We start from the raw sequence: 27,043 nt of genomic DNA, 5'->3' as shown, positions 1-27,043 counted from the left end.
CCAAATGTGGGGATGGTAACCCTCCGATCGGCAGCCCGATTTAATGTTGTAATAATATGACCTACGGACAATACTAAACATTAGGTACTAAAGATGCTAGTAAAATAAAATAAAATAAAATCCTCAAGACAAGATTACCTAGACCCATGCGGTGACTCAACTACCATCTATAAAATAAGCTAAGAAATAAGAAACTAACAGTTCGGCCTATTTGTACAAGTAACTTTCTTGTATCTACCAAAAAAGCCAAGTGTTTTTGTTTTGAGCTCTTTGGTTTTATAGTCTGGACTATCATGTCTCCTTTCAATCTCGAGACCTGTGCAAGGTCCAATATTCTAGCATTGGAACCGTACCGCTGTGCGCGAGAGTAAGACTCAATCAAAACTTATCCATTGACAGACGAACACTTACATCCATTATAGCGATTACAAGGACGACGGTACAAACATTCTTCTTGACGCTAATGAGAATGCCATTGGACCGTCTTTGACAGCGGATGCTGTATCAGCTGTATCGGCTGTATCGAAGGGCTCTGGGGTCGAGATAGACTTCCTAGGACTACACAGATATCCAGACCCGCACCAAAGGGATCTAAAGCAGCTGCTCTGCAACCTGCGGAACACTCACCACCACACAGACAAAAACATAACACCGGACAACCTGTTTGTCGGCGTTGGCAGCGATGAGGCTATCGATGCGCTGCTGAGATGCTTCTGTGTTCCCGGTCGGGACCGCATCTTGGTATGTCCTCCGACGTACGGCATGTACTCCGTATCAGCACAGGTCAACGATGTTGGACTGGTCAAAGTTCCTCTTTTGCCAGCGCCGACGTTTGGAGTTGACGTAGCTAAAGTGCTAGAGGCGCTCTCGACGGAGCAGAATATTAAGCTTATCTACCTGTGCTCACCGGGAAACCCGACCGGCTCGTTACTGGCCAAGGAAGATATAAAGCAGATTTTGGAGCACCCAACGTGGAACGGTATAGTAGTCGTTGATGAGGCGTACGTCGACTTTGCGCCTGAAGGTACTTCGCTGGCGGAATGGGTTGCGGAATGGCCTAACCTGGTCGTTATGCAGACGCTCTCAAAGGCGTTCGGCATGGCGGGCATCAGGCTCGGAGCAGCGTTCGCAGCGCCCCCGGTCGCGCAACTCCTCAACAATATTAAAGCACCATACAATATCTCCAGCCCGACTAGCGCGTTGGCGTCGTACGTCGCTTCGGACGAGGGCCTGGCGACGATGCGCGCAAATAGGGAGAAGATTGTGCAACAAAGAGAGAGGTTACTCAAGGAACTACCTAAAGTTAAGGGTATTGGACGGCTGCGCGGCGGAACGAGCAGTAACTTTCTGCTTTTCGAGATGTTGAACGCGGAGGGAAAGCCGGATAATGTGACGGCGCTGGCGGTGTACGAGACGCTGGCGGAGAATAAAGGCGTCGTGGTGCGGTTCAGGGGTAAGGAGCACGGGTGTCTGGGATGTTTACGGATCACGGTCGGGACGGAAGACGAGGTCACTCGATTCCTAAAAGCTATAGAACAGGCGCTTGCCGAGATCAACGGGCACAAGACGGAGGAGGTACCGGCAGACGAGGCGAAAAGAGAGACTAAGGCGAATGGTGTTGTGGCATAGACGGTTGAGTGGTTAAGACATAAAAAGGTCTAGATAAATGAAAAGGGGGTTCTACATTTAGGAGAGGGGGGCTGTTTCATGGTTGAGTTTTACATACTTCATAAAAACTAGACAAAATTCTATGGCTATGATAAAATAGAGAAGTCATGTATCTTAAACATTTCTATTTCCCATACCCTACCCAATGGTTTGGGCGAAGTGAGTGAAGTTTGGCTTAATTGCATAAGTGCCTGTGGAATTGTAATTTGTACTGGCTAAGACCCAATCAAATGGGCACTAACTTTTGTAAATTGCATATACCGACGTAATTCTTGCTTGTGAATTCCATAGGTTTCCTCTCTCACTCGAAAGTAAAAAATCTATGAAGTTTATGACATCTGCAGCCCTATTACGCTGTCATTCTATCCGAAAATATTTCCGAGAGAAAACAAAAAGAACTTCTCATAATAAATTGGAAACAAGGAGGTAGCGACTCAAAATGCACATTGAAGAAATCTCAGATGAGGTTGCGGAACGCCTCAAGCTCTCTCAGGCTGAGGGCGAAAAATCACAGCTGCAAGAGCAAGAAACTGCACAATCACCATCACAAGATGCCTCAATACCCACACCAGCTGCTGTATTTCCAGAGCCGGAGCCCGTCAATAAGAAGTCTATAGACGAGATTGTCGCGGACCTGAAGAAGACACCCTTTTTCATGACGGAGCTGGAAGAGAACGACCAAACCGAGGCATTCAAGGCGCTTGCGTATGAGGGTACTCCTTTGGAGAACGGCTCCGATTTCAAGGAGCGCGGCAACGAGTGTTTCCGCGAGAAGCGTTGGGCCGACGCCAAAGAATTCTATACGAAAGGCGTGCTAATACTTGCGACCGAGGAGCGCAAGCGTGCCAGGGGTGAGCACGATCCCGAGGTAAAGGAGGAAGAGGTCAAGGAGCAAAAACGAGTACTAGAGTCCCTATACATCAACCGCGCGGCTTGCCATCTGGAGCTGAAAAACTACCGCAGCTGCTGGCTAGATTGCGCCGCGGCCCTGCGTCTCAACGACACGAACCTCAAGGCGTACTATCGGTCGGCCAGGGCATTCCTAGCCGTGGGCCGCATCGCCGAAGCAGACGACGCGTGCGCGCGGGGCCTAGCGCTCGACGAGAACAACGGCCCGCTGAAAGCAGTGGCGCGCGACATCGTCAAGAAGCACGAGGAAGCGACGGCGAAGCAGAGGAAAGAAAGCGAGAGGCTGGCGAGGGAGAAGCGGCGGGAAATGCTCGTCAGGGCGGCCCTCAAGAGCCGCGAGATCAAAACGCGGACGACGGCCCGGCCGCCCGAGATGGAGGACGCGGGCGTCAGACTGGTGCCGGACCCGGACGATCCGCGCAGCGCCCTTAGCTTCCCGACGGTGCTGCTGTATCCGGCGCACCTCGAGTCCGACTTCATCAAGGCGTTCGAGGAGACGGCGACGCTGGCGGAGCATCTGGGGTACGTGTTTCCGCTGCCGTGGGACGCGGCGCGCGAGTATACGCCCGACGGCGTCGAGTGCTACATGGAGACGGCGGCCGGCGGGCTGGTCAAGGTCGGCAAGAAAGTGCCGCTGCTGAAGATGCTGGCGGGGGGCAAGGTCGAGGTCGTGGATGAGGTGGTGAGGGTCTTTGTGCTGCCCAAGGCTCGGGCGGCGGGGTGGGTGGTGGATTTTAAGGAGAAGAGGAGGGCGGAGAGGGGTGGGGGGTAGGGGGTTTGTAGGAGGTGTTTGTTGGGATGAGGAGATGGGTAGATGGGAGGGGAATATAATAAAAGGGGATCTCTGTTCAAGCGTCTACCTACCTTAGGTAGTTAAAGTGTTGTTCGAGATTGTCTGTATATCTGTACTGATATCCCCGTATAGGAGTAGTACTACCAGGACTCATTCAAAGTATTGTCTTGTCTTTTGCTCTTTCGCATTTGACTAAACACATCACAGGATAATCCATAGATAGGTTAGGTTACGTAGGTACCTAGGTAGGTAAAACGATCGCTTGTCTAGATACACTGTAGAACGCCGCCGCCGCCGCCGCCGCCATGCTCCATTTTGGCCGCCAATACTCCAGGTCCTTCCCCCAATGTTAGCCCATCCGATTTGACGCGTCTATCCCAGAAAACGAAGTTGTCTAGCCGCCTCCCCCCCCAAACTATCTACGCCAACGTCCCTTCCCCCCCCCCTGTGCTCGTCTTCAACGTAGCTGGGGCAAGTTGTTGTCTTGGCTTTCCTAGCTACATCGAGTTCGACCTCACCCGCTTAACCCGCGGAAAGGACCCGTCGCGCGGCGAACTCGTGCCCGACGTCGTTGTGCTGCTGCTGCCGCCGGTAATGCCTCGCGAGTCTCCGACGCTGAGGTTCATCAGGAGTAGCGCTGCGTTCTTGTCCGCGCCTCCCACCACTGGGGAGTCACTTGGCGATGCCTGTTTTATCTTGCTGCTGCTGCTGCTGTTGTTGTTGCGGGGCTTCTCCGCCGCAGTCTTGTTCGCCGCGGATATCTTCGCCAAGGCGTTGCCGTGGGTCTCGTATTCGGCCTCCACGTGCTCGGCCGATCGCTTGCTGCCGCCCCGCCATGGCTGCGGGTGGGGATGCGAGGTCCGGGGCGATAGGGGGTACGGTTGTATATGCGTTTCTGTGGTGAAGCGCGGGACGGCGCTGAGCCAGGGGCTTGGGCCGGGCGGGGCGTAGTGCCGTGGTGACACTACGTTGGCGGGCGTCCATCCGCTGCTCGTGGGCCGGAGAGATGGGGCTGCTACTACTGATGGCGGCGGTGGTGGCTGGATGGGGGAGTATGGGTAGCGATTGCGGTGGCCGGGCTCCGAGGTTATAGGAGACGTGTCACTGTCCGGGTCCGTGGTATACGGGCTACTAGGGGTTGCGAGAGCCTTCGGGATTGGACGGCGGCGGTAGTATGAGTGGCTATGGCTGTGTCTGACTTCGTCGTAAGGATTCCGGAATAAAGGCCGTCGATCCTGGGCCGGGCTGGCTGGGCCGTTATTGCTGGCAGAGGCGGCCGAGTTGCTACATAATCTGCGGAAATGCTCTGCTTCTCTGGTAGATTGGACTACGGTAGCTGGATCGATGACCATGCGGCTGTACTCTGGCGCTTCCGAAGGCGTGCAGCGGGAGGGGAAGTCGGGGCCGAAAATGGGTATCAGGGCCCCTGCGATATTGTGGCAGAAGGTTGCGCATACGGCTTTGGCGCAGTAGTATGGCATCCAGTAACCTTTTTAGCGAAGGAAATGTAAGTTCATGCTTGGAAAGGGGGGTTTATGTATTAGCACGTACCCTGAGCCATGATAGAACCCCCCGTGATGCTGTGCGTTATGTCCTTGAGCCCGGGGTTTAAGTTCAGCATCTTGGCCGGTGTCGTCTACGATTTTGGTTAGTTCTTAGTTTTAAAACGAGTTCCTTATCCGTTGAAGCCGGGGGGCGAGCTGACCTTGGGGTATTTACAGCACTTAAAGAAAGGGGTCATGCGGACGAGGCCGACATTGTAATCCCACATGACGGTGTATTCGGTCTCGTCCCCGGGCACTTTGAAAGTATACTGGAAAACTACGTTCGGGTCAACAAAATCGATTACTGCATCTCGGGGGATTATGCGTTTTTTTTTGTTTTATTCTGGTTCTTTACCTTCGAAGCTTTCTCGGCCTGTCTTCTGGAAAAAATCCTTCTTCCCGCTGTTGTAGGGGATGTGCCGGGAATGGTCCTGTATGTTCCCGAAGAAACGGACGCGAAATTGCCGGACTTGGCGGAGCGAAGCCTCGTCTAGATTCTCGAATGGGGGGAAATTGACAGCTCCCTTAGGTCTACTCGTAGGCAAAAGAGCCGCAGTCTTCGGTATCTTCTGCTTGGCCATTCTGTGATCATCTAAAAGACCCAGCTCGTCTGGGAGAGAAGCCGTTGGGGATGAAGACGAGGCTGGGCTTGGAGGAAACCTGTTGATTGGTGGCCCTGGAGGGGCGGGATTAAGAAGAGACGCCAGTGACAGCATGGCGGTGAGAAGCAGTGGGGACAAGATGTCTCGAATACGGATAGAGTACTGATGCAAGCAAAGTTGTGGATGGCTATCTACGAAAAGGTCCGTGGGAAGAGCTAGGTAAGGAGACTCAAGACAGACAGTGCTTGCAGCGGCAAGTCAGAAAGGAGAGAGGAAACCAAGTCCTTTTGAACTTGGCAAACAGACGAACTATTGAAGCACGCCCTCGCGAGACGGCGAGCCCATGCTGGTACAAGGGGACCGAGATTGCTTCCTTTCTTGACTGTACCCAGTCATGCAGCTCTCTGCAGAGCACTTGAGCGGTGTCCAGTGCTGCCTTGGCGATCGTGGTATTCGGTGCAGCGTTCTTTGTTGAAGATGTCTTGGAATCGACCTGTGAGAGCAGAGGAGCTCGTTTGTGTATACCCACCGCTCCTTAGAAGATCGAGGTTAAAGCCACCAAAGTGAGAGATGACGAGAGGTAGGCCACGCGAGGGAGAGAGGGGACGAGCGAAGCAGTTCTAAGTTACCTTGTACGTATCAACGAGGGCGGATCGGGGACGATTAATGATTAAAACGGGGACGACAGGAAACCGTCAACCGGCAGGGCAGCGTGGTAGGTGATTAGTTTCGGAGGCAGAGAACTCAGATTACTAGAGAGAGGTGCGTTCGATTCCGGAGCCTTGCCGACGAAGATAGTCCCAGGCGGTACCAGATGTATCACGTCGATCCGTGGATTATAGGACAGCATCGAGGTAAGGTAGGTTTCAACACATCTCACCAGTTCTGACTCCGGCCCAAAAGGGGCGACCACAGGCGACCGCATGACGCATCGGACCTGTAGCTAGAGACAGCAAATGAGTTTGACACAGCAAATACTTCAGCACAGAGACCCCAAACAAGGACCAGGCTTGTTTGGGAATTCATATGGGAGTTTTGACAGAAAGCAACCTCACGGGAAGCTGCAGATAGTGCCGTCCAAGTTACTAGGGCTAGGCGGTTTCTCAAGAGGGTAGAACAAAGAAAGGCCAGTGATAAGCATATTGAGCCCTAGACAACGATTGCTAGACTCGACACACGTGTACCCAGTGCCTCCCATCCTGTAGGAGGGTAGGCCTAGGATGTCACGGCGGAACATGTCACCCACGCCATTCTTTGCTGTTCTTCTATTTAAGACAGAGAGCGAGAAGAAGTCTTGGGCTTGACCGCCGCAAAGGCGATTCACTTGGTGGAGAGTTCTGTGCCTATCCGGGGACCACGTAAGGACTCTTTCTCTCGGTTGAAAGAATTCCCTGAGCATTTCGAGAAGCAACTGAAGCACCACAAGGGGCTTCCCGTCGGCAATGGGTGTCGTGAATGCGGAGATTACAGCTGTCACCACATACATATATAGCTTATGCTTTCTACGAGAGTCAGGCCGTCTACGGGTAATAATACTTCCCAGGGCAACACAGAGGCGGATCTCGTATCAATATTGCCCCATCGAGGTATATATGGACCGTGTCGTCAATAGTCTATTGAATAGAGAATAGGGATCAACACATTGGCTGTAAGGAGTTCTTGCGTAACTTGAATACATGTGACAAGCCTCGCAGAAGGGACGCCTAGTTGGATGAATGGGCTTGAAAGATGATTACGGCGTACCTGGACGACTTGACGAGAAGAACGAGAAGATTAGTTACCCCTCTTCATTTGATTCCGCGATCATAGACCAGACTGGCTAGTAATTGTCTGTTCACCTTACAAGCACGCCCGGAAGCCCAGTAGTAGTAGCTGAGCGGTCGGTAGGCTACCTTCGTGGGACACCTAAGGCTCGAGTCATAGCCCCCCCTGGACCTGTCTCTCAACAAGTTGTGGTTCTGACTACACTAGAACCTGCGGCTTTCCGATATGCTACCAGACTCTACAGTACCAAGCAGATTGCATGGCATGATCGCAAATGCGAATCTAACAAACAGGTATAGTAAGGAGATAGTATACAGTATTAAATACCTAGGAGTAGTGGTATTAAGCAAGGGCAAGCAATGGTATAACTGCCTACTCAGCGAAGAGAAAACTCCATGTCTGCTATGTATATTCACGCTTGCGACGTTCTTGTACTGCCGAAAGGCCATGTCAGGGCTGGAGTGCCCCACCGGTTCCGGTAGACGGGAACGTGGAAAGGGTATCCTGGCTACCATTATAGGAGACTTTGAATAGACGCGGAAGATGGAACCGGCGGCAAAGAAGGCAGATGGCATGGACTAAACGATCCTGCCTCGTCGGATTTTCTCGCCTGCTGTACTTCCCAAAGAGGGTAAGCTTGAGGCTCATCAAGGCCGGTTCGGGTAAGATAGTGGAAGGATTCAGGGCGATGATTGCCATGCTGTCTGCAGTGGTACGGCGTAGGATGGCAGGAGAAGTGGCTCCGCGATTCTCATCATGCGTGGTGCGACTTTGGCAACAAAAAAGCTACGGGGACGTACAGTTCGACTTCGGGAAATTTACGTCTCGTTACATTTTGGGAAACATTGCTAAGTGGAATCACACGACGCATGCACGGCGGAGAATTACGCACCAATTGCTTGCCGTGTTTCTTCCCTTTCATAAGACCCTCTTGGATGACGGGCCATGTGCTCTGGTAGGACGAAGAGGTTAGCCGGGTAGGGAAGAGACTACCCGGTCTTAACGTAGATAGATACTTCTAGCTTGCATGAGTGTATGTAGATGAGGTTGTAAATGTACCTAGTCAACCTATCATCATCAGAGCCCCAGGCCACCATGACCTTCTTGGTGATTGATTATTGCTTTGACGAGACTAATACATAGAAAAGAAGACGGGCGATAAGCATCCGATTGAGATTTTATATAAATAGTAGCTAGCTTCTAATAATAGCTATAGTAGTAGTAATTCATTATGAGGTACTCTGGTATCTAAAGGTAGTAGATCACGAATACTTCACGAAGTTGGCAAGCTGGTACGAAAATGTGATTGATATGAGAGGTCAACTCATTTGCATGTACCTACGTATCTTACGTACTGTTCCATAGGAGATAGTCTATCATCTGTGGCTGGCTTGATGTGGCTCGTGAATGTAACCTAGGTAGTGGATGACCTAGGTTAGTCCTTTGGATGTTTGCTACCTCTTGAGCTCCTGCCGATGTTTAGCCATGCCGGACGCGTTTGAGCAACTGCCATTTTTCAGCCGTACTCCGGTACGAAAATACATAGGTAGTATTACCACAACACTAAGTTCGCTAGCCTGTAACCGGAGCCCCACTTCGTCGAGGGACGCGACGCCTAGTTATCAAATGAAAATAAATTGTTTACATGCATCAACCATCAACACGACAACTGCTAGGACGAGGCTGCTTTCCCTGTAACAACCCCCCTCTCTCATTACAAAAGGAGAAGTTTCAAAACAACTGGTATTCCCGTGATATTGACCCTTAACTTTTTTTTTTTCTTTTCGTGAAATCCCTGTGCAGTTCTGGTCAATTGCGGCGCTCTTTTTATAATTCGATGATATTGAGTAAACCCCTATCCTCCCTCACGTCATTCACGTCGCGTGTGAACGTATCACACCAAACACATTCATCATGGACTCCGACATTATGGAGGACTCGGCCTTTGACGACTTCGATAACGAGTCAGATGGCTTCTCTCCAGAGCCGGTATGAGAAACAATACTCTTGTCTTGCTTTTTTTTTTTACTAAAAAAAATCAAAACAACATACTTACCTTTTATCTCTACATATTCAGTACTAACCTCGCGCTCCTACAGAAACCTAAGGCCAAGGCGCCTGTAAAGAAGGCAGCGGCAAAACCTGCAGCGAAGGCTGCATCAAAAAAAATGGTTCAGACAACCCTAAAGACGACTAAGACTGCTCCTAAGAAACGCTCAAAGCCTGATAGCGACGACGATGGCGACGATGACGATGTCTCGGGTTTCTCCAACACGCCCCCAAGTGCGAAGAAGCAGAAAAAGGCGCCCGCCACCAAGAAGTCGAGTGGTCCACCCTTAGGCGAGATCGAGAACGATAGCATGGTGCTCGATGACTCGAAGCCAGCCAAGAAGAAGACGGCTACGGAGACGTACCAGAAGTTGACACAACTCGAGCACATTATCAAGCGACCTGACACATACATTGGCTCTGTCGAGCGTACTGAGCAGCAGATGTGGGTGTTCAATAAGGAGACTAACCTGATGGAACTACGATCCAAGGTTGGCTTCGTGCCCGGTCTTTACAAAATCTTTGACGAAATTCTCGTCAACGCTGCAGACAACAAACAGCGGGACCCAAGCATGACATACATGAAGGTGACGGTCAATCGTGAAGAAGGTCAGATCATAGTCGAGAATAACGGAAAAGGTATTCCAGTAGAGATTCACGATAAGGAGAAGGTTTATATTCCGGAACTAGTTTTTGGACACCTCCTTGCTGGTTCCAACTTTGATGACGACGAGAAAAAGACCGTAGGTGGTCGAAACGGTTACGGTGCCAAGCTTTGCAACGTCTTCAGCACAGAGTTCACCCTGGAGTGTCAAGACTCTAAGAATGGAAAACGATACAAGCAGACGTGGAGGGACAACATGGGCAAGATGGACAAGGCCAAGATAACAAGCAGCAAATCTAGCGACTTTGTTCGTGTCAGCTTCAAGCCGGATTGGAATAGGTTTGGTATGCCTGAAGGCATCGACGATGATCTTGAGTCGTTGCTTTACCGTCGAGTTTATGATATGGCTGGCACGGTGCGCGGCGTCAAAGTTTACCTCAACGACACCCACATCAAGCTAGACTTCAAGAAGTACTGCGAAATGTACGCTAAATCCATTGCTCTTGAGCAAGGTGCCGACGAGGGTACCGAACCTACAGCTACGGTCATCCTCGAGGACAACAAAGCCCATGCTCGGTGGGAGATCGCCTTTGCGGTCTCAGACGGTTCTTTCCAGCAGGTCTCGTTTGTGAACTCTATTGCTACTACCTCCGGTGGTACTCACGTCAATTACATTGCTGACCAAATCTGCGACTCACTTCTGAAGACGTTGAACAAGAAAAAGAAGGGACACGCGCTGAAGGCCAACCATATCCGTAACCACATTTTCATCTTCGTCAACTGTCTGATTACCAATCCTGCCTTCACTTCGCAGACTAAAGAGCAGATGACGACCAAGCTCAGTCAGTTTGGAAGTAAATGCGCTCTGACCGAAGGCTTCCTCAAGAAGATTAGCCAGACGGATGCAATCAACAACATCATCCAATTTGCGGAAGCCAAAGCTGATAAGCTGCTTGCCAAGAGTGACGGCAGCAAACGATCAAGAATCAGTAATGCCAAACTAGTCGACGCCAACTTAGCAGGTACCAAGAATGGTTGGCAATGTACTCTGATCTTGACCGAAGGTGATTCCGCCAAAAGTTTAGCTGTGGCTGGCCGTGCCATTCTGGATCCCGATAAGATTGGTGTTTTCCCCCTTCGAGGCAAGATGCTGAACGTTCGTGATGCTTCAATCGACCAGATCATGAAGAACCAAGAAATTCAGAACATTAAACAGTTCCTCGGGCTGAAGCACAAAACGGTCTATACCGATACTAAATCTCTTCGATATGGTCATCTTATGATCATGGCGGATCAGGATCACGATGGTAGCCATATCAAAGGTCTTCTTATCAATTTTCTCCAAGTTCAATATCCCTCCCTTCTGAAGATCCCTGGTTTTTTCCAAGAATTCATCACGCCCATCGTGAAGGTCTGGCAAGGACCAAATCCCAAGAAACCCTTGAGGCTGAAATCATTCTTCAACCAACCTCAGTACGAGGAATGGAAGGAGCAGCACAAGAATGAGTTGAAACGATGGGAGTCGAAGTACTACAAGGGTTTGGGTACCAGTGACAACAATGACGCCCAGGTCTATTTCCAAGATCTCGATACCCATTTGAAGACGTTCGATGTGATGCGCCCTCAAGAAGCCGACTTGATTGAGCTCGCTTTCTCCAAGAAGAAGGCGGATGCCCGTAAAGAATGGCTCGGTAACTTTGTACCGGGTACCTACCTCGACCACGCTATCAAGCAAGTGTCATACGACGACTTTGTTAACAAGGAGTTAATCCTATTCAGCATGGCTGACAACATGCGATCTATCCCCTCGGTTGTCGATGGCCTAAAACCTGGCCAGCGAAAGGTCATCTACGCTTGTCTGAAACGAAATCTAACCAAAGATAAGAAGGTCGTCGAGTTGGCTGGTTATGTGTCCGAACAAACATCATACCACCATGGTGAAGTATCCTTGCACCAGACTATCATAGGCCTTGCACAAAACTTCGTCGGCTCCAACAACGTTAACTATCTCGAGCCCAGTGGTAACTTCGGTTCGCGACTTCAAGGTGGTTCCGATGCTGCCAGCCCTCGTTATATCCACACTCGTCTCTCTCCATTCGCCCGCCGCATATTCTCACCTCTAGACGAGCCTAAACTAGAGCATCAAGTCGAAGACGGGAAGAGAATTGAACCGAAGGTATATGCACCTGTTATCCCTATGATCTTGGTAAACGGCGCAGATGGTATCGGTACTGGTTGGAGTACATCAATCCCGAATTATCACCCGCTAGACATCATTAGAAACCTAAAGCGACGTATGGGGCGTATAGATGGCGAAGATGAAAAACCATTCGAGACAATGATCCCCTGGTTCAGAGGTTGGAAGGGTACCGCACAACCCGCCGAGACCCATCGCTATCAGTTCAATGGTATTGTGAGCGTAGACGAGAGGAGACCCAATGAGGTCATGGTCACAGAACTACCCATTCGCATGTGGACGGATGATTTCAAGGCGAAGCTAGAGGAAATAATCCGAGGTGAAAAGGTTCCTTCGTTTATCAAGGACTACAAGGAATTCAACGACCACAACACTGTCCATTTTGAGATTCAGTTAGACGAGAAGCATATGAACCAAGCCTTGCAGGAGGGTCTCCTCGAGAAGTTCAAGTTGGTTAAGCAGGTTGCTACATCTAACTTGGTCGCATTCGACACTCGTGGCATGATCCGCAAGTACGACAAAGTAGAAGATATTCTCGAGGAGTTTTACAACTACCGATTGAATATGTACACTTTGCGAAAGGTAAATCGATGATATCAAGGCTTTTCGAGTATTATACTAACTTCATTTAGATGCATTGGCTCGGCGTTTACGATGCAGACTTCCGCAAGTTGAATAACCAGGCCAGGTTCATACAAGAGATAATGGATGGCAAGCTTGTGGTATCCCGTAAAAAGAAGCAGGTCATCGTTGAGGAGCTTCGTGAGAAAAAATATGAGGCTTTCCCTAAAGGGCAGGATCCCAAGAAGACCAAGTCGGAGGAAGAAGAAGAGGATGAAAACAATGAGGATGAAGCGGTTGACGATACATCCGCAAATGACTATGACTACCTTCTTTCAGTAAGTTTATATAGTTGTCCTAAGAAAAGGTAGTTTCTAACAGCCTATAGATGCCGATTTGGTCCTTTACCCAAGAGCGGCTCGACCGTCTCAAGGAACAGATTACCAAGAAGAAAGCCGAGCGAGATGCACTCGATGCCCTCAGCGAAAAGGATCTCTGGTGTAAAGATTTGGAAGACTTCGAAGAAGTGTGGGAAAACCAGATGCGCCTCGAACAGGAGATTGCTACTGGTATCCGTAGAAAGGGTCGCCGCACATCAAAGAAGATCGGTGCTGGTGGTGCTGGTGGACGGGGCCGCAAGGTAAAGAACGAGGAAGACGACTGGGCCCCAGCAGCCGCCAAGTCGAAGCCGGGTCCTAAAGCCGCAGCCAAACCAAAAGAACCACCCAAAGAAAAGTCTGTTCAACGTTTTGCGGCCATGTTCAATGGTGGCGCCAAGAAGGACACCGCAAGCGGTGGCGGAGCAGAATCGGACTCGGATCCGTTCTCGGATGATGACTTTGCTAAGCTAAAGAATCCAGCGAAGAAGGAAAAAGCAACTACTCAAGACTCAGATATAGAGATTCAAGAGATCCAACCGGCACCTCGAGCCAAACGTACTGCAGCTTCGAAAGCCAAGAGGTTTATCGTAGATGATGACGACGAATCAGAAAGCGATGACGACAAGATGCTTGGTGATGTTGGTGATTTGGTCAAGGGTATTACGAACGGCAATACCAGTGCATCCGAGAACAAGACTGGCCGACTTAGTTTGTTTTCCATGTCGCGCCCGGATAGCAGCAGCGGCAACAGTACTGGGTTAAAGGTTAAGAGCAAGCCTTCGAAGGTCTTGGACCTAGATGATCATGATGACACCAACTATGAGATGCTGGCCAAACCATCGCCTCTCAAGAATAACCGTGGGAATGAGTTGGACAGTTTTCTCTCTGACGACGATCTACCCCCCGTCTCCAAAGCTTTGAGCAAGGCAAAGCCTTCAAAAGAGGAGCCTAAGCTCAAGCCTCGGTCCAAACCAGCCACTGCCGCTGCAAGCACCAGCGAGCCAGCAGTTAAGGCACGTGGCCGACCTGCTGCAACGAAGGCCAAGTCTAAAGAAGCTGCGCCTGTGAAGAAGGCGCCAGCATCCAAGGCCGCGCACTTGTCGCCAGCAGCGAAGGCCTATGCTGCCAAGAAAGAAAAGGCGAAGCCGAAGAAGGATGTTTTCGACATGGACGACGATGAAGACGACGATGTCGAAATGGCTGATCCTGACTCTCCTCCGCCAAAACCTGCGGCTCGTGGTAGACCTGGTCGAGCTGCTGCAGCCAAGTCAAAGCCAGTCTATGTCATTGACGACGATGATGAAGAAGAAGACGAGGACAGCCTACAGCTAGCTAATGACGACGATGACGACGACGATGAACCGAGTGATGAATTCGCCATGGACGACAGCGAGTGATTCTCATAATAACTAGCTTCACGTACGCTTGTGGATCATAGCTACCATTCTCAACAAAAGTCGGTTGCAGAGTCAGTTGCAGAATGCGGTTGTCTTTTCATAAGCGACAACCCTGATTATATTCATCTTGGTGTCGATGAGAGACGAAGCCGGCGTGGCGTAGTCTCATCAAGTTTTTGTGACTAAATAGGCGGAAAGGGGTTCTCTTTAGGGAGGGGGACGAACGAGGCTGAGGGTGACGATTTATCACGAGGCGTTGGTGGTTCATCTGACTTGGTCCCTAATTGCTATTTCTGTTGCTTCGCCTTTTCCTGATTTATGGCACATCATTTATGTATATGTATTAGGTACCAATAAGTAGGAGATGGCATCTTAACAGAATTATTCACGAATGAGTCCTGACTCCTGAATAGTGATATGTGTGTGAGATGCCCTTTTACAAATTTTAAAAATAAAATAACAATGCCATTCTTATTCCCTACAAATGCCTCTATCTATCTTCCCTTATATCGATACAAATCCCCATTCAAGTTTCTATGGCGTAGTTACTCGGTAAGTTCCTTTCATGCCTATAGTAAGGAAATTGGTAGTCGTAAGAAATACGATCCGTTGACCACCTACCTATATACCATTTCCCTCGTTTGATCAAGTTAGTGAATACACGTATGAGATCAGAATTAAGGACCTAGTATACTTCGTAGATCGATACATACATACATATGTATGCAGTGCTGGGCTTTGAGCACAGCCTACTACGTATATATAAAGTTACATTGGGTAGGTAGCATCTAAACAAGCAAAAGGAGTGAGAAAGGAAATATTGCTAGCAAGAATCTTATAAGTCAACTACTAATACCATCCATACTGAAGAATTAAGCACCCACTAAGAAGTATAAATTTACACTTACATAAGTTAGCACATATGTGACTAGTTATAAAATATTTGTAAACACAACGCATAGACACATCACAACGAAAAAACCCAATCAAGAATAAAAAGGGAAATAGTCGAAATTACTATCTTACTAAGCTCAGGTTCACCGCATCGCACTTCTCTGTCTGCACTGGACTGTTTATTCATACCATCGCGATCCCCGCCACTCACGTAACTAACACAAACATTCATCGATGGTACTACTGCTACTGCAAAAGCCATTCTCGTTTCGTTTCATCCATCCATCCGTCCATCCATCCACTCACTCACCCTGCCAACCACTGAAAATACCTATCGTCCGCCCTAACTAAATCACATGTTCCTTCTCTCGACCGTTTCGTTCTCGTTTCTCTCATTCTTACACCGCTGTCCACCGTCCATCAACAACACCACTCCAACGCCTATCACAGTTCAATGCTTGCGTTCTGTCTGTATGTCTGGTTGGATGCAGCATCGACTTATCGGGTGGGACTAGGACACCAGCCATCGCAAGAGAAGATTGCCAAAGCCGAAAAGAGAGAACCGATTTGTTTAGGTAAATTAAACCGTTAGCTCCACGTCAGAACCAAATCCCGCCTAGAGCGGCCCATTGCCATTGTCAAGGAAAGTCGTAGGCGAAAAAAAAACTATTTGGCCCCCATCCAGGAAGCTTTGGAAAATTCCTCAGTCTCGCGTATCTTTCTATGCCATGAGTCATATCAAGTCGCCGTGCCGTGCCAGTCGGGTCTTAGAAACAGAGGTGGGTGACAAAATTATGTATCTAGGAGATGGTCCATCGTCGGTCACACTGCTCAGAGCTCGTCTAAGCAGCGACCAGAGGCTCCTCCTCATCCTCAGATTCCTCTTCAGAAGATTCCTCCTGCTTGTTCTGGAAGGTCTCCTTGGGGGTCTTAGGGAAGTCAGACTCCTTTAGGTTGGTCTGAGTAGGCTTTGACGCAGCCTTAGTTTGGCCATGGAGAATTTGCTGGGCCTTAGCAGCGTAGTCACCTACGTATTGCTTAGTGAGCCCAGTCGCCTGAGAAGTGTACTTGCCAGCAACTTCACGTAGCTGCTCGGTTTGGCTGTCAATCATATCAGAGGCCTGCTTAAGGTAGTGGTCAATGAGTTCCTGGTTGGTTGCGTAGACTAGAGGCACGAAGAACAAGAGTGTAGTGGAGATCAAGGCAAGGCCCCAGTAAGGGACAATCTTAACCAAGTAGTAGGAAAGGAATGCTCCAACGGCAGCCTGTTACCGTACTGTTAGTCAGATGTACTAGAGTATAGCAAATACTGCTTGTATAGGGATACATACAACAACTGAGGCGGTGACATTCTCGGCAAATAGGATTCGCTGAGACTCAATAACAAAGAAGTTAAGGAGTTCATGGGCGTCGCCGATCAAGGCGTCAAGTGTCTCCCGGGGAATGGTGTAGTACTTGCTGGGTCGGAACTGGGTAGTAAGACCGTTGCCAAGGACAGCTTTTCCGGCAACTTCAGCAAGGATGGTAACGGCCAAGGCCATATATGAGAGCTTGAAGGTGTATCGGATGACGTCGAGGTATCTAGCCACGAAGATGGCCGAGACGATAGAAGCGTAGGCGATGGCAGAGGCTCCTATGACGGCTTATCAGTATTGGTGGTCCGATAAGAAGAGGGCGGTCTAGAACTTACGAGGGTTGTTCCATGACAAGAGCTCCGAGAAGAACGAATGATAATGGGTCAAAGGTTGACCGGTAGCAGCGACCTGCGAAGGTGTTTGCCGGGCATTGGCTAGGTTGGAAAACTCGGCAGATGTCTTCGCAGTCTGGTCCTTGACGTTCTGGGCCACAGGGCCTAAGATGTTGTTATCAGCCATGATAATTCTCCAAGTAAAAACGTATAGAAATTAGGGACAATAATTCACATACCGCTTGCGATCTGGTTGTAGGCAGCTGTAGCATCTACGTCAATAAACGTTAGTTGCTATGCTATAAACGGACCGACGGGGCCGACGGGGCCGAGGAAGGAAGATAGTTGTTGTTGTGGTGAGATACTGTACAAGGTAGAGCCAGTTAGCTAGGTGTTCTCCGGAGCGCGGGGGGGGAAGAATCATCTTTGGATTAGATAGACTTACCTTACTGCCTTTCAAAGAGTCAATAGAGCTGCCATTGGCAGTGGGATCATTAGAGGCCATAGTGAATGATCTTGGTGAATGGTCTTGGTGATACAAATTGCTATGTTGTTATCGTAGCTAAAGAAGATCAGATGTGTGTTCTATTCGGAATGCCGGATGCCGGATGCCTGATGCCTTTCTATTACAAAAATTGTGGGTGAGCTCCAATGTTACTTGGGTCCGAGTGCGAGTGCCAGTGCCAGTGCCAACGGAAGGGAAAGCGAAGCAAATCACGTACCTGTTATTAAAGACTGTCGGCGATGTTTGTATGTTTGTGCTGTTGTTGTTGTTGTTGTTTTTGTTTGGTAAGTTAAGGTGGGAAAGTAAAAAAGAGAGGTCGAAAGCAACAGATAGATAAGAAAGTCTTTGGGTCTTTTTTTCTGCTGCTTGTTTGGTGCGGGAGGAATTTCAGGTTTATTGGTAGGGGAGGTTAGTGGGATTGAGCGATCTGGTTGAAGCAAAGGCCAGGCAAATAAAAGGAGTGATTTCATCAAGACTAGCCCAGCGGAGCTGCTTTTACTGCAAATGTGGCTAGTGCGTTGGTCGTTATGACGCCACGCCAGGGCCAGCATGATGCACCTGCCTGACCGACTAGCACCCACCTACCAAACCATCACCTAAAACCACCCGCCGAACCACTTCTATGAGCAGGTGCTACAGTGACAGCCACACCTAAGGGGAACTCGCGTGCTTCTTGAAGGTTCCTCCCCCTACTTGGATACAACGTTTGTACATTGTGCGCTACCTGTTAGTTGCAGCAGGGAGACGTACCCCGAAGTTGCTTGTGTAGGTACCTATGTATGTAGTTTAGGTGTGATGTCCTTTGCAATCCTATCAAACGTCATGCTTCCGTCCCGTCAAGTCACGAATTTAGAATTGCCAAGCACGAGTACCATGTACATATCACTTGAGCTTTATTAAAATAGACATAAAATAGACATATGTCTTATCTCGAATATAACCTTAATTAACACATAAATAAGTTGGACACCAGCTCTATCACACGTTATAACTAATATGTAAAATAACAACAACTATTATGTACTAACTATATAAATAATGAAATTGTTGCATTGTTCTACCGTATCTCGTGCAACTCATTTCTAATCCGAAACATCCTTCGAGAAACCAGAGGCCAAAGCCACCCATGTCATCACTCCGCAATATATAGTCAAAACCTTGCATGTGATTATCCGCTAAGAAGCACACGATCACGTCCCGTTCCATGCCATAGCCCCAGATCTTCTGGCTACCATGGATACCAAATACCTAGGTTAGAACATAACCCTTCCGACACATCCTATCTCAAGTGTGATGGAACCCGAATGACGCATTCTACCATGAGCAGCCATCATCGTGGCCTTGAGATCATGCTTACCTCAACCGCGTCATCACTATGGTAAAACACGGTGCTTAGCGCGACCCGCCTATGTATCTAGGGCCTAGGCTGTCTTTACCTCCCTTTACCTCCAGATAGTGGATATCATCGTGGACATCATCGTGGACATCATCGTGGACATCATCGTGGATATCATCGTGGATATCATCGTGGATATCATCGTGCCGTAGTCAATAAGCTAACCTAGCAAGATCTAGACACATAATACCGGTGTTCAGACTGCTCGAACGCAGCATCTAAAGACTTCAAGTACTACATTAAAAGCTCACGTAAAATCTCAAAGTCCCAAGGGCGACAGGTAGGCAATGCTATATTTGGATATCATGATACTTTTCTTGCTGCTAGCCATAAAGCAAAAGCAATCCGCAACATGCCTTTCCAAGCTGCCGCTCTTCGGCTCTGCGCGGTATAGGTATTCTAAGCTCGCGTATACCTTCTCAAGCTAGGCAAATGTCGAATAGCAAAAGAAAAAAGTCGCCCAGCCAACCCCCGTCTATATACACCGGGCCGGGATAAGTAATTATGATAACTGAGATAAACATAATGTTCCGCCGTCCTACAGATTTAGTCTGTCCTGATGAGTCGACATAGAAATGCATATTCTTCTTCCACCCTTCCGTATAATATAATACTCGCTTCTAAGACTAGAAGAGCTGGGCCCAAGACATCCACCACCCACCGCGCAGTGCCATGCGCTATCTGTTCCATCCTCCAGTCTCCCACTATCGAATGCTGGACGATTATTATCGTCGCCAGCCCCAGAAACTACCATTATTAGTGGCAGGAGTCGTTGTCGCTGTCGGTGTGGTAGCAGGAGCACTCTTAGTACCATTACCTGCTTCTGACACTGTAGCCGTGAACCGCCCAATCATCCCCATTGCAGTCGAGGCTACTGTGGAAGAATCGGTTGGACCAAGTCCGTAAGCTTTCCGTAGGCTTTCGAGCTTCTGCTTGTACTCGTCGGCTTCTTGACGAGCCACTGCTTCGGCAGTTTTAGCTTGTACCAGCTCTAGAAGGAGTGCATCGTGTTCACTTGATACGATTGGCTCTGTTTGCGTCCTGAGCAATGACCCAGAACGCTGACCAAAGGTCAACTGCGTGTTGGGTGTTGACTTGCTACGTCCGAGCTTAAACTCCCGGAGACCACGGCCAGCGCCGTTACCGGTGGCGCTGTTAGCAGTCAGGTTATTTCCCGACGAAAACCACCCTCCAGATTCTGCCCCGACCGTCTCAGATGAAGCTCGCACACGCATAGTATGGACCTGTTTCTCAAGACGTTGCTTGTCCTGGTGGAGGTTTCGAACATGAACGTGACTTTCTCGAAGTTGTTCTCGTAGCGTGTTCGCCTCCTGTCCAAGTTCTTCAATGCGCCGATTGAATTCTAGAGATTTGGACATCTCAATTTTGAGATTATCTTTGGCTCTGGCTAGTTCGTCGCGGAGTTGTGCCTTGGTTAGTAATGACGACTCGGAGCGCTCGCGCCCTTCGTTGCAAAAGCGATCCTCAACTGCTTCTACCAATAGAGACAGCTGGTTCTGGGTAGGTGTCTCTCCTCCATCACTTTCGTCTTCTGTTTTGGTGTCGATGTCTTTGTTATCCTCTGTACTCTCGGTCGTCTCGTTGTTGGCCTTGTCTTTCTTCAATCCATCCAACAATGACTTTACAGCCTTCTTGTCCTCGTCCCTCTCTTCCCTTTCTTGTTGAAGCTGGGTGGCTAATAGTGCATGGTTTCGTTGCAATTCGCTAAGGGCGGTAAGGAGATCTTCGATCTGAGTGTGCAGATTCCTGTCGGCGGCATTGCGACTGGATTGCTGTTTTGCAACAACCGGTGTTGATTCGCGAATCGACGAGTCGTCAGCATTAGAAGTAGAATCGCGAGAAATGGTAGTAGCGTCGGTGGATGCCGAACTAAGGACGCTAGAAGAGCTGGCTTCCATTGAATTCAATGTCGAGGCCAGGCTCTGTTTCGATGCACTTCGGCGTAACATACTTAACGGTCTCAAAGGTGCGGCAAAACCTGGAGAAAGTGTTCCAGATTTCGGGGAGGAGATGCTCGTAGCCCATAAACGTCCCAAAAATCGGGAGGCAGCTGTGGTAACATCGGCCGTTCGCGCGGCATTGGCACTGGCGATCTTTTCCTCGCGATACCCCTGTTCAAGTTGGGCTAATTTCTCTCTCGATACGACCCCAGATAAGCTAACGAAATCATCGACAAATTCATCGGCATTGTAATGATAACAGTCCCACAGACCACGAGATAAAAGGAGCTGCATGACATCCTCCATCTCAGTACAGGCCAAGATGCGGCTCTTGTTCTTTCGCATAAGTGACAGGGCTACCCGCATGATCGTTTCCGACGCGCCTTCGGCAAATATAACATCGTAGATCCGAAACAGCATTGGCAAGGGGCATGTTACCGCAAAAAATGAGAGGAACCACTGTGAAACATATGCTGGATCAACTTGGAGATCCTCTAGATGGTTCGATACTGCGGGTAAATGCTGTTTGAGTAGCTCTCGGAATTGATAGATGCGGACATGTAGACCCGATAAGTCGGGTAGGAAACACGATCGTAGGTCATAATATTCCATCAGCCTATTTTTTTTATAAAAAAAAGATACTAATTAGCCAAATCATTTCTCAAGTACGGAATCGGGAAATAGGTAAATCGGAAAATAGGTACTTACCGGACTAAGACGCAGAATGCTTGACTATCCGGCATGTGCATCAGCAGAGGGCCTACTAGGAAAGCAAGTCCTTGGCAGTATCCAATCTTCGTATCGTAGAGACTAAAACATTTGAGAACTCTTCCGAGCATTCGCTGACCGTCGCCGTCTGGGTCTCGGAACATATCCACGCCAGGAAAGCTTCTACCCAGGTCCTTGCCGATGATGCCTTCATAAGGACTCGACTCGCCGCTGAGCCTGTCAAATTCCTCCAACAGATAACTATCGCGGGCGCTCGCCATACTCTGCCACACAACCCCTCGAAGCGGAGGTGGTACTCCTTTTCGAATCTTCTTAGATAGTAAAGTAGGAAGGCGGGCAGCCGTCTGCTGATAGTCTTTGACGAGAGCCATGTAGAATTCGAGATCGGTCATCGGCGGGGGAGGGAGAACAGAATATCGTAGAGCCGTGGACGGAGGAGCGTTCACCATGTCCCGCATTTGTGCCATGGATGGCGGTCTCGGCCGGCGGATTGGGGGTTGTTCGACAACCTTGACTTTGACGCTTTTTGGATTTGTGGCGATTTTATTATTCTCTTGTTCAAGTCGTGCTAATAGCAATGCTGTAGACTAAAATGTGAAGAATCATGTTAACATCGTCGTCATAGTAGAGAGATATCATGGTAGTAAATCCAGCCTTGCTCAGACCGGTCAACCAGTTGCAACATACATTATCGTCTTGATCTTTCACTTCTTCATCTTCAGTCTTTTGTAATTGGTCCCAATTGACCTCTTCTGTATCCGAGTCTTCCATCAGATCGTCGTCAACAACTTCCTTCTCTTCTTGTATAGTTGTTGTTGTTATTGCTTGAGTGTCCTTCAGCGGAGATTTAGGACTAGTGGGTGATTTCAAATCATGTATTTGGACATCTTGTACTTGGACATCTTGTACTTGGACATCTTCCATGTCGCCTTCCTCTACTTCCATTACGGGCGGCACACTTGGTGCAGTTGCACTTGTAGGCGTACATTCGTGTCCCCAGATGCTCCTTCTAAAAGGTAAAGGGTTTAACGGAAGGTCCGTATTCACCGATAGAGAAGGCGGCTCCGATAATCGAACCGTCACCATAGAATCGTGTTCCGGCATCCTGCGTTCTTCTTTCTCTGCCGGCGATTTGGGCGATGCCAGTGCGCTTGAGTCTGCCGAACTTGGCGCCGTATCGACCGGAGGACTTTCATTTTTCTGCTGGTTTTCGGAATTCCCCTCCATCATGTAAATTCTCGGATCGAAACTAAGGTGGTCGGTAGTCGGTGGTCGGTGGCCGGTAGTGACTGGAATGGCCGATCTACACTCCAGTGTCTCTTGTCTCTTGTCTCTTGTCTCGAGGGCTTAAGCTGTGAATCCCTCCTTGACCTCAGAATTTCCTTAGTCTCGTACGCCGGTGCATCGACAACGAACAGCACAAAAGCAAATCGAACGGCTTCGAAAAACGGTGAGAGCGTCTAGCGCAAATCGAGGTAACGGCGGTGTATTTTACACGCATTAAGACTCAAAATGGATTCGTTCAAACAGCTACAGCATCTATGTACCAGCCTTCGGGTGCCGCCCGCCAAGGAAACAGGGGGAATCGGGGACAGAGTGGGCTCGCTTCAGGGATTCGGGGATACAATCAGCTTAGACGTTTCCCTCTTAGGCTTGTCTAGGGTCGAAATCGTTACTTGATACGATGGGTTTGGTCTAGAAGGGGATATTTCAAGTTTATGCAATGGTAATTGCTAGGTTAGTCTGGCTGTCCGGGCTGTCTGGGCTGTCTGGGCTGTCTAGGTTAGGGGCCTGTCAGTTTGCCTGTGGATATAACTAAAGAAAACATATGATGGTAGTAAGGAGTGGATAGCCAGGTAGTTGCCGGTAGTTGAACGATTAAACGAGGGCTGGAGAATTATGTTATTATGATTAGTTATTATTAGTTTAGGTAGGGGAATTAGCGAATTAGCTAGTTAGGGATATAACGAGCGAATAAGAAACAATTCAAGACGAAACACGACGATATCAATTAAAAGTCGAACACTAGAAGGAGGGCATTCACAAGCGGCAGGAGGGTAAAGAGGGGGGTGGCCCCCCAGCTAAGGTCTAACTACCAAGGTTAATGTATGTAGAACCAATTCCCCTATCACGTTAGGTTGCATTCATCCCGTATCATCGGTTTAAATGAGTTACACCAAACCTTCGACGCGTTTATCCAATTAGAACCATGAATTGGTTAGTAATATCGCCCCGTCCCTGCATTAGCCGCTGTTTAAACAATCTATTTGACCCTGAATCCCAATGATCCCCCTATGTATGTATAAATAAAATATCCAACTCGCCACTACCTATGAATAAGCCCTAACATATAAATGTGAATCATATGAATTACATTCTTACATACTATATACAATTTAGCTATTTTCATTGCTTACGCGTAGATACCTCAAGTACCTAACTATTCACCTACTCAAGATATCTACATACATGATACATATCGGTGACTGGTTATGGAGATAAAATATGTATGCACGAGCTTGCTTCAACGCGAGAGGCGGTCTAGCATATAATGTACCTTATATACATATGTTAGGTAGTATACATACCTGCATGCATGAACCAACCTAAGTCTGCTCGTCTGCGGTCCTTAACCCCTGTTTTATACATAGAGTTCCAGAAGCGACTTACTCTGCATGATTGGGTTATCTTAAAGCCGCTTTCTCGCATAATCCCGCGACGTTAGCGCATAACCCTTCTCCACTGTTGCAACCTTCGGTCGTCGGTCGTGCAGCTCGACCTTCTATCATGTGCTTACTACCACTGTCCATGGAAGCCTGAGGTCAAAACCTACCTAGGTAGCAACTAATACCTACCTATGTATTTAAACCATTGATACGTAGACAAGACTCCTTCCTGGTGAGCTACAATTGTGAAAATGTAAGGCAGCAGTTGGATGATGGCAAGGAAAAACTGCAGCACCCCCACCGGAGCATATGTCATTCATGTAATACTTCAATATCAAATATAAATATAAATAATAGATGGCATGTATCATAGTTGGCATATCTATACTTACCTAAGATAGGTAGCCATTATATATATCAAGCCTGCTGCCCATTCTCCGTCACTCAATTCAAACCCGTCCCTAAGTCTTGCCGATAACATTTCGTCTTATTCATACATCTAGCTATATGGAGTGGATATGATATACAAATGTAAGACGATAAAACCCGAAAGATAGCTATTCAGTTTGAAGTTTTTAAAAGCCTTTGACCTTATGCGAGCTATACAGTGTTTTTGACTCTGGTATATACCATATCTAACGAAAGTAAAGCAGCATACCATCCTGAAGAGCAACGCCGACGCCCATAAATGTCTCTTCAAGGTCCCAATATCCGCCACGTAGCGTTGATCTTAGCGGGGTATTTTTCTATACAAAGATGCAACGTAACATAAAATGCCTTCGCAAAAAGAAGGCAGTCCATTCAAGTCTCAAACTTTCAAGGTCCGTATACTATATGCCCTCAAAAGTCGACCTATACTCAACTCTTCTTGAAATCAAATGCTTTTAATCAGGTTAAATCATTCTATGGCCCGGCTGCTATATTCATGACAGAAGATAGCGGCGCCGAAGTAGCCATCTTTGGAGTTTGTTGCCCACCTGGGCTAGGTTGACCAGGCGTTCGAGAGCCAGGTTTTATTGCATTCGCTTGTTGAGCGTTCTGTCGTCCGGATGAGGCCGTGATCGTTGGTTCCTTGTTCGGGTCAATGCCTGGGTAAAGAGCCTGAAGCTTTTTATACAATTCTTGAATGTATTTTGCCGTCTCCCTCCGGTCCGGGGCTTCTTGATTTTCTGATCCATCCGGACCCAGCATCATCCTTAACTTGATGCCAGTATTGAGTGGTGGTGGTTTTAGGTAACTGGGACACGGCCCAGCTGTGACATTGCCTTTCTTGTCGGCTAATGCCGCCAAATACGTCAAGTTTGTCTGAAGTCGTCGCATACAACTATAATCATAGGTCAGTTTCCGTATCCTGTCTAATACCGTGATCAAACTTACTGGAGGTAGTCTTGTGCCAGCATATCTTCCTCGGTGGGCTTCTTCTCCGGTTCGCTTGCAGTACCATCAGTACCATTGGCGGACGTCCTCTCCTTTTTCAATATTTGCTGCGTATTTTGTATTTGCATAGCCTCTAACAATAACTCGTTATTAATCTCCAAAATCACACCAACCCGTTCCTTATCTCTAGAATCTGGACCGGGACTTAACGGCGTCGACCCAGATGACGCGTTACTAGGTCCGTTATTTTGAACTGATGTCGGGAACGTTGGGGTTTGCGGTGTTGGGATATTATTAGGTGGTGGTTGCTGTTGCTGTTGTGGTTGCTGCTGCTGCTGCTGATGCTGATGCTGTTGCTGCTGCTGCTGCGCATTGTTCGGCGTCTGGTTTGGAGGCGTGCTATGCGCATTTTGCGGAGTTGACATCGGGTGTTGCTGTGCATTCGGCGCGTTACTCGGAGTCGGAGTATTTTGACGAGGTTGGTTTTGAAAAGATCGTTGGGGTGTAGGAGTTGACATTCCCGGTGTATTTGCTGGAGGCGGGTGCATACGCTGCATCATCTGCTGCTGAGGATTCATCCCAGGATGCATAGGGAAACCAGACATAGGCATACCGCCCCCCATCGCGTAGTTGGGAGGGATGTTCATCTGGGGCGCGACGGAGCTAGGGACACCAGCACCATAAGGCGAGTTCGTGTATGGCGGTTGGTAGCTAGGCACTGTATAAATTAGCGAATCAACTCATCGGTATAATGAACATTATCGAGTAAGGCGAATAAGCAGTAGTAGCTGTCCCCATGTCTGTTGGGCCAGCAAGGGAGCCGCAGAAGCACAGAAAGTACACGACCACCAGTGTCTTCCGCGCTGGGAGATGATGTGTGAATCTGCTATCAGCCGCCCTAGACAGCAGCATGGAGGATTACGGGGAATAGGGTGTAGCTAGGGAGACAAAGAAGCCCGACGGCAAGGAAAGGTGCTTACTCGGACCACTAGCCGCGGCCATGTGCGGCATACCGGTATTTTGCATCATTCCTGCAGGACCAGGACCTGACATCATGTTAGGGGCTCCAGGGAAAGCGATGCCAGCCTGCGTACCCATGGGAAACTGCTGATTGTACATCGAGACCTGGTTGGGAGGACCTTGACCGGGCTGCAAATGATGGTTGTGAGAAGCTGAGTGTGGGGCGCCGCCATTGTATTGTGATCCCGCAGGAGGAATGGCATTGGGAAGACCATAGTTGCTTGCGTACATGGCTCACGATAGGCTAGCACCACGGCTGGCACAGCTGGCAGGGCTGGGCGGCGCGGGCGTGACGTGGGCGAGGGCAGATCTGGGACGGGACTCGTTGGGGCTCAGATTT

At 48.8% G+C, this 27,043-nt stretch overlaps 7 protein-coding genes across 7 annotated transcripts; 3 read left to right on the top strand and 4 right to left on the bottom strand.

Annotated features, from left to right (window-relative positions):
- The first annotated feature begins 86 nt into the window (after window positions 1–86).
- Window positions 87–1,824, top strand: F4813DRAFT_351068 (histidinol-phosphate aminotransferase). The gene is made up of 2 exons (XM_049242368.1): window positions 87–367; window positions 423–1,824. Exons 1-2 carry the CDS (start codon window positions 294–296, stop codon window positions 1,627–1,629), a joined length of 1,281 nt encoding a protein of 426 aa, XP_049102096.1. The 5' UTR covers window positions 87–293; the 3' UTR covers window positions 1,630–1,824.
- Window positions 1,825–1,918: 94 nt separating this feature from the next.
- On the top strand, window positions 1,919–3,773 carry F4813DRAFT_401103 (TPR-like protein). Its single transcript, XM_049248359.1, has one exon. It carries the CDS (start codon window positions 2,108–2,110, stop codon window positions 3,347–3,349), a length of 1,242 nt encoding a protein of 413 aa, XP_049102095.1. The 5' UTR covers window positions 1,919–2,107; the 3' UTR covers window positions 3,350–3,773.
- A 10-nt stretch (window positions 3,774–3,783) lies between these two features.
- F4813DRAFT_401099 (uncharacterized protein) lies at window positions 3,784–5,977 on the bottom strand. The gene is made up of 4 exons (XM_049248358.1): window positions 5,270–5,977; window positions 5,076–5,191; window positions 4,922–5,006; window positions 3,784–4,859 (listed from the first exon to the last, which is right to left on the bottom strand). Exons 1-4 carry the CDS (start codon window positions 5,628–5,630, stop codon window positions 3,868–3,870), a joined length of 1,554 nt encoding a protein of 517 aa, XP_049102094.1. The 5' UTR covers window positions 5,631–5,977; the 3' UTR covers window positions 3,784–3,867.
- A 2,955-nt stretch (window positions 5,978–8,932) lies between these two features.
- Window positions 8,933–14,860, top strand: F4813DRAFT_351065 (type II DNA topoisomerase). Its single transcript, XM_049242367.1, has 4 exons — window positions 8,933–9,269; window positions 9,380–12,712; window positions 12,763–13,029; window positions 13,080–14,860. Exons 1-4 carry the CDS (start codon window positions 9,195–9,197, stop codon window positions 14,466–14,468), a joined length of 5,064 nt encoding a protein of 1,687 aa, XP_049102093.1. The 5' UTR covers window positions 8,933–9,194; the 3' UTR covers window positions 14,469–14,860.
- Window positions 14,861–15,464: 604 nt separating this feature from the next.
- Window positions 15,465–18,035, bottom strand: F4813DRAFT_351060 (Reticulon-domain-containing protein). Its single transcript, XM_049242366.1, has 6 exons — window positions 17,772–18,035; window positions 17,500–17,611; window positions 17,289–17,321; window positions 17,053–17,214; window positions 16,694–16,995; window positions 15,465–16,627 (listed from the first exon to the last, which is right to left on the bottom strand). The coding sequence occupies exons 2-6, from the start codon at window positions 17,552–17,554 to the stop codon at window positions 16,205–16,207; spliced, it is 975 nt and encodes a 324-aa protein (XP_049102092.1). The 5' UTR covers window positions 17,555–17,611; window positions 17,772–18,035; the 3' UTR covers window positions 15,465–16,204.
- Window positions 18,036–19,675: 1,640 nt separating this feature from the next.
- On the bottom strand, window positions 19,676–22,744 carry F4813DRAFT_379456 (rab-GTPase-TBC domain-containing protein; the record flags this gene model as incomplete). The annotated part of the gene is made up of 3 exons (XM_049245457.1): window positions 19,676–21,527; window positions 21,620–22,227; window positions 22,328–22,744. The coding sequence occupies 3 exons, from the start codon at window positions 22,742–22,744 to the stop codon at window positions 19,676–19,678; spliced, it is 2,877 nt and encodes a 958-aa protein (XP_049102091.1).
- A 1,865-nt stretch (window positions 22,745–24,609) lies between these two features.
- F4813DRAFT_351054 (uncharacterized protein) lies at window positions 24,610–26,686 on the bottom strand. Its single transcript, XM_049242365.1, has 2 exons — window positions 25,684–26,686; window positions 24,610–25,630 (listed from the first exon to the last, which is right to left on the bottom strand). The coding sequence occupies exons 1-2, from the start codon at window positions 26,328–26,330 to the stop codon at window positions 25,210–25,212; spliced, it is 1,068 nt and encodes a 355-aa protein (XP_049102090.1). The 5' UTR covers window positions 26,331–26,686; the 3' UTR covers window positions 24,610–25,209.
- Window positions 26,687–27,043: the final 357 nt, after the last annotated feature.

Source organism: Daldinia decipiens, assembly GCF_022478715.1.
Source record: "Daldinia decipiens strain CBS 113046 unplaced genomic scaffold F4813scaffold_7, whole genome shotgun sequence".
Lineage (NCBI taxonomy): Eukaryota > Fungi > Ascomycota > Sordariomycetes > Xylariales > Hypoxylaceae > Daldinia > Daldinia decipiens.
Note: the sequence above shows the minus strand (reverse complement) of the source record. Positions and strands in the feature narration are given on the sequence as shown.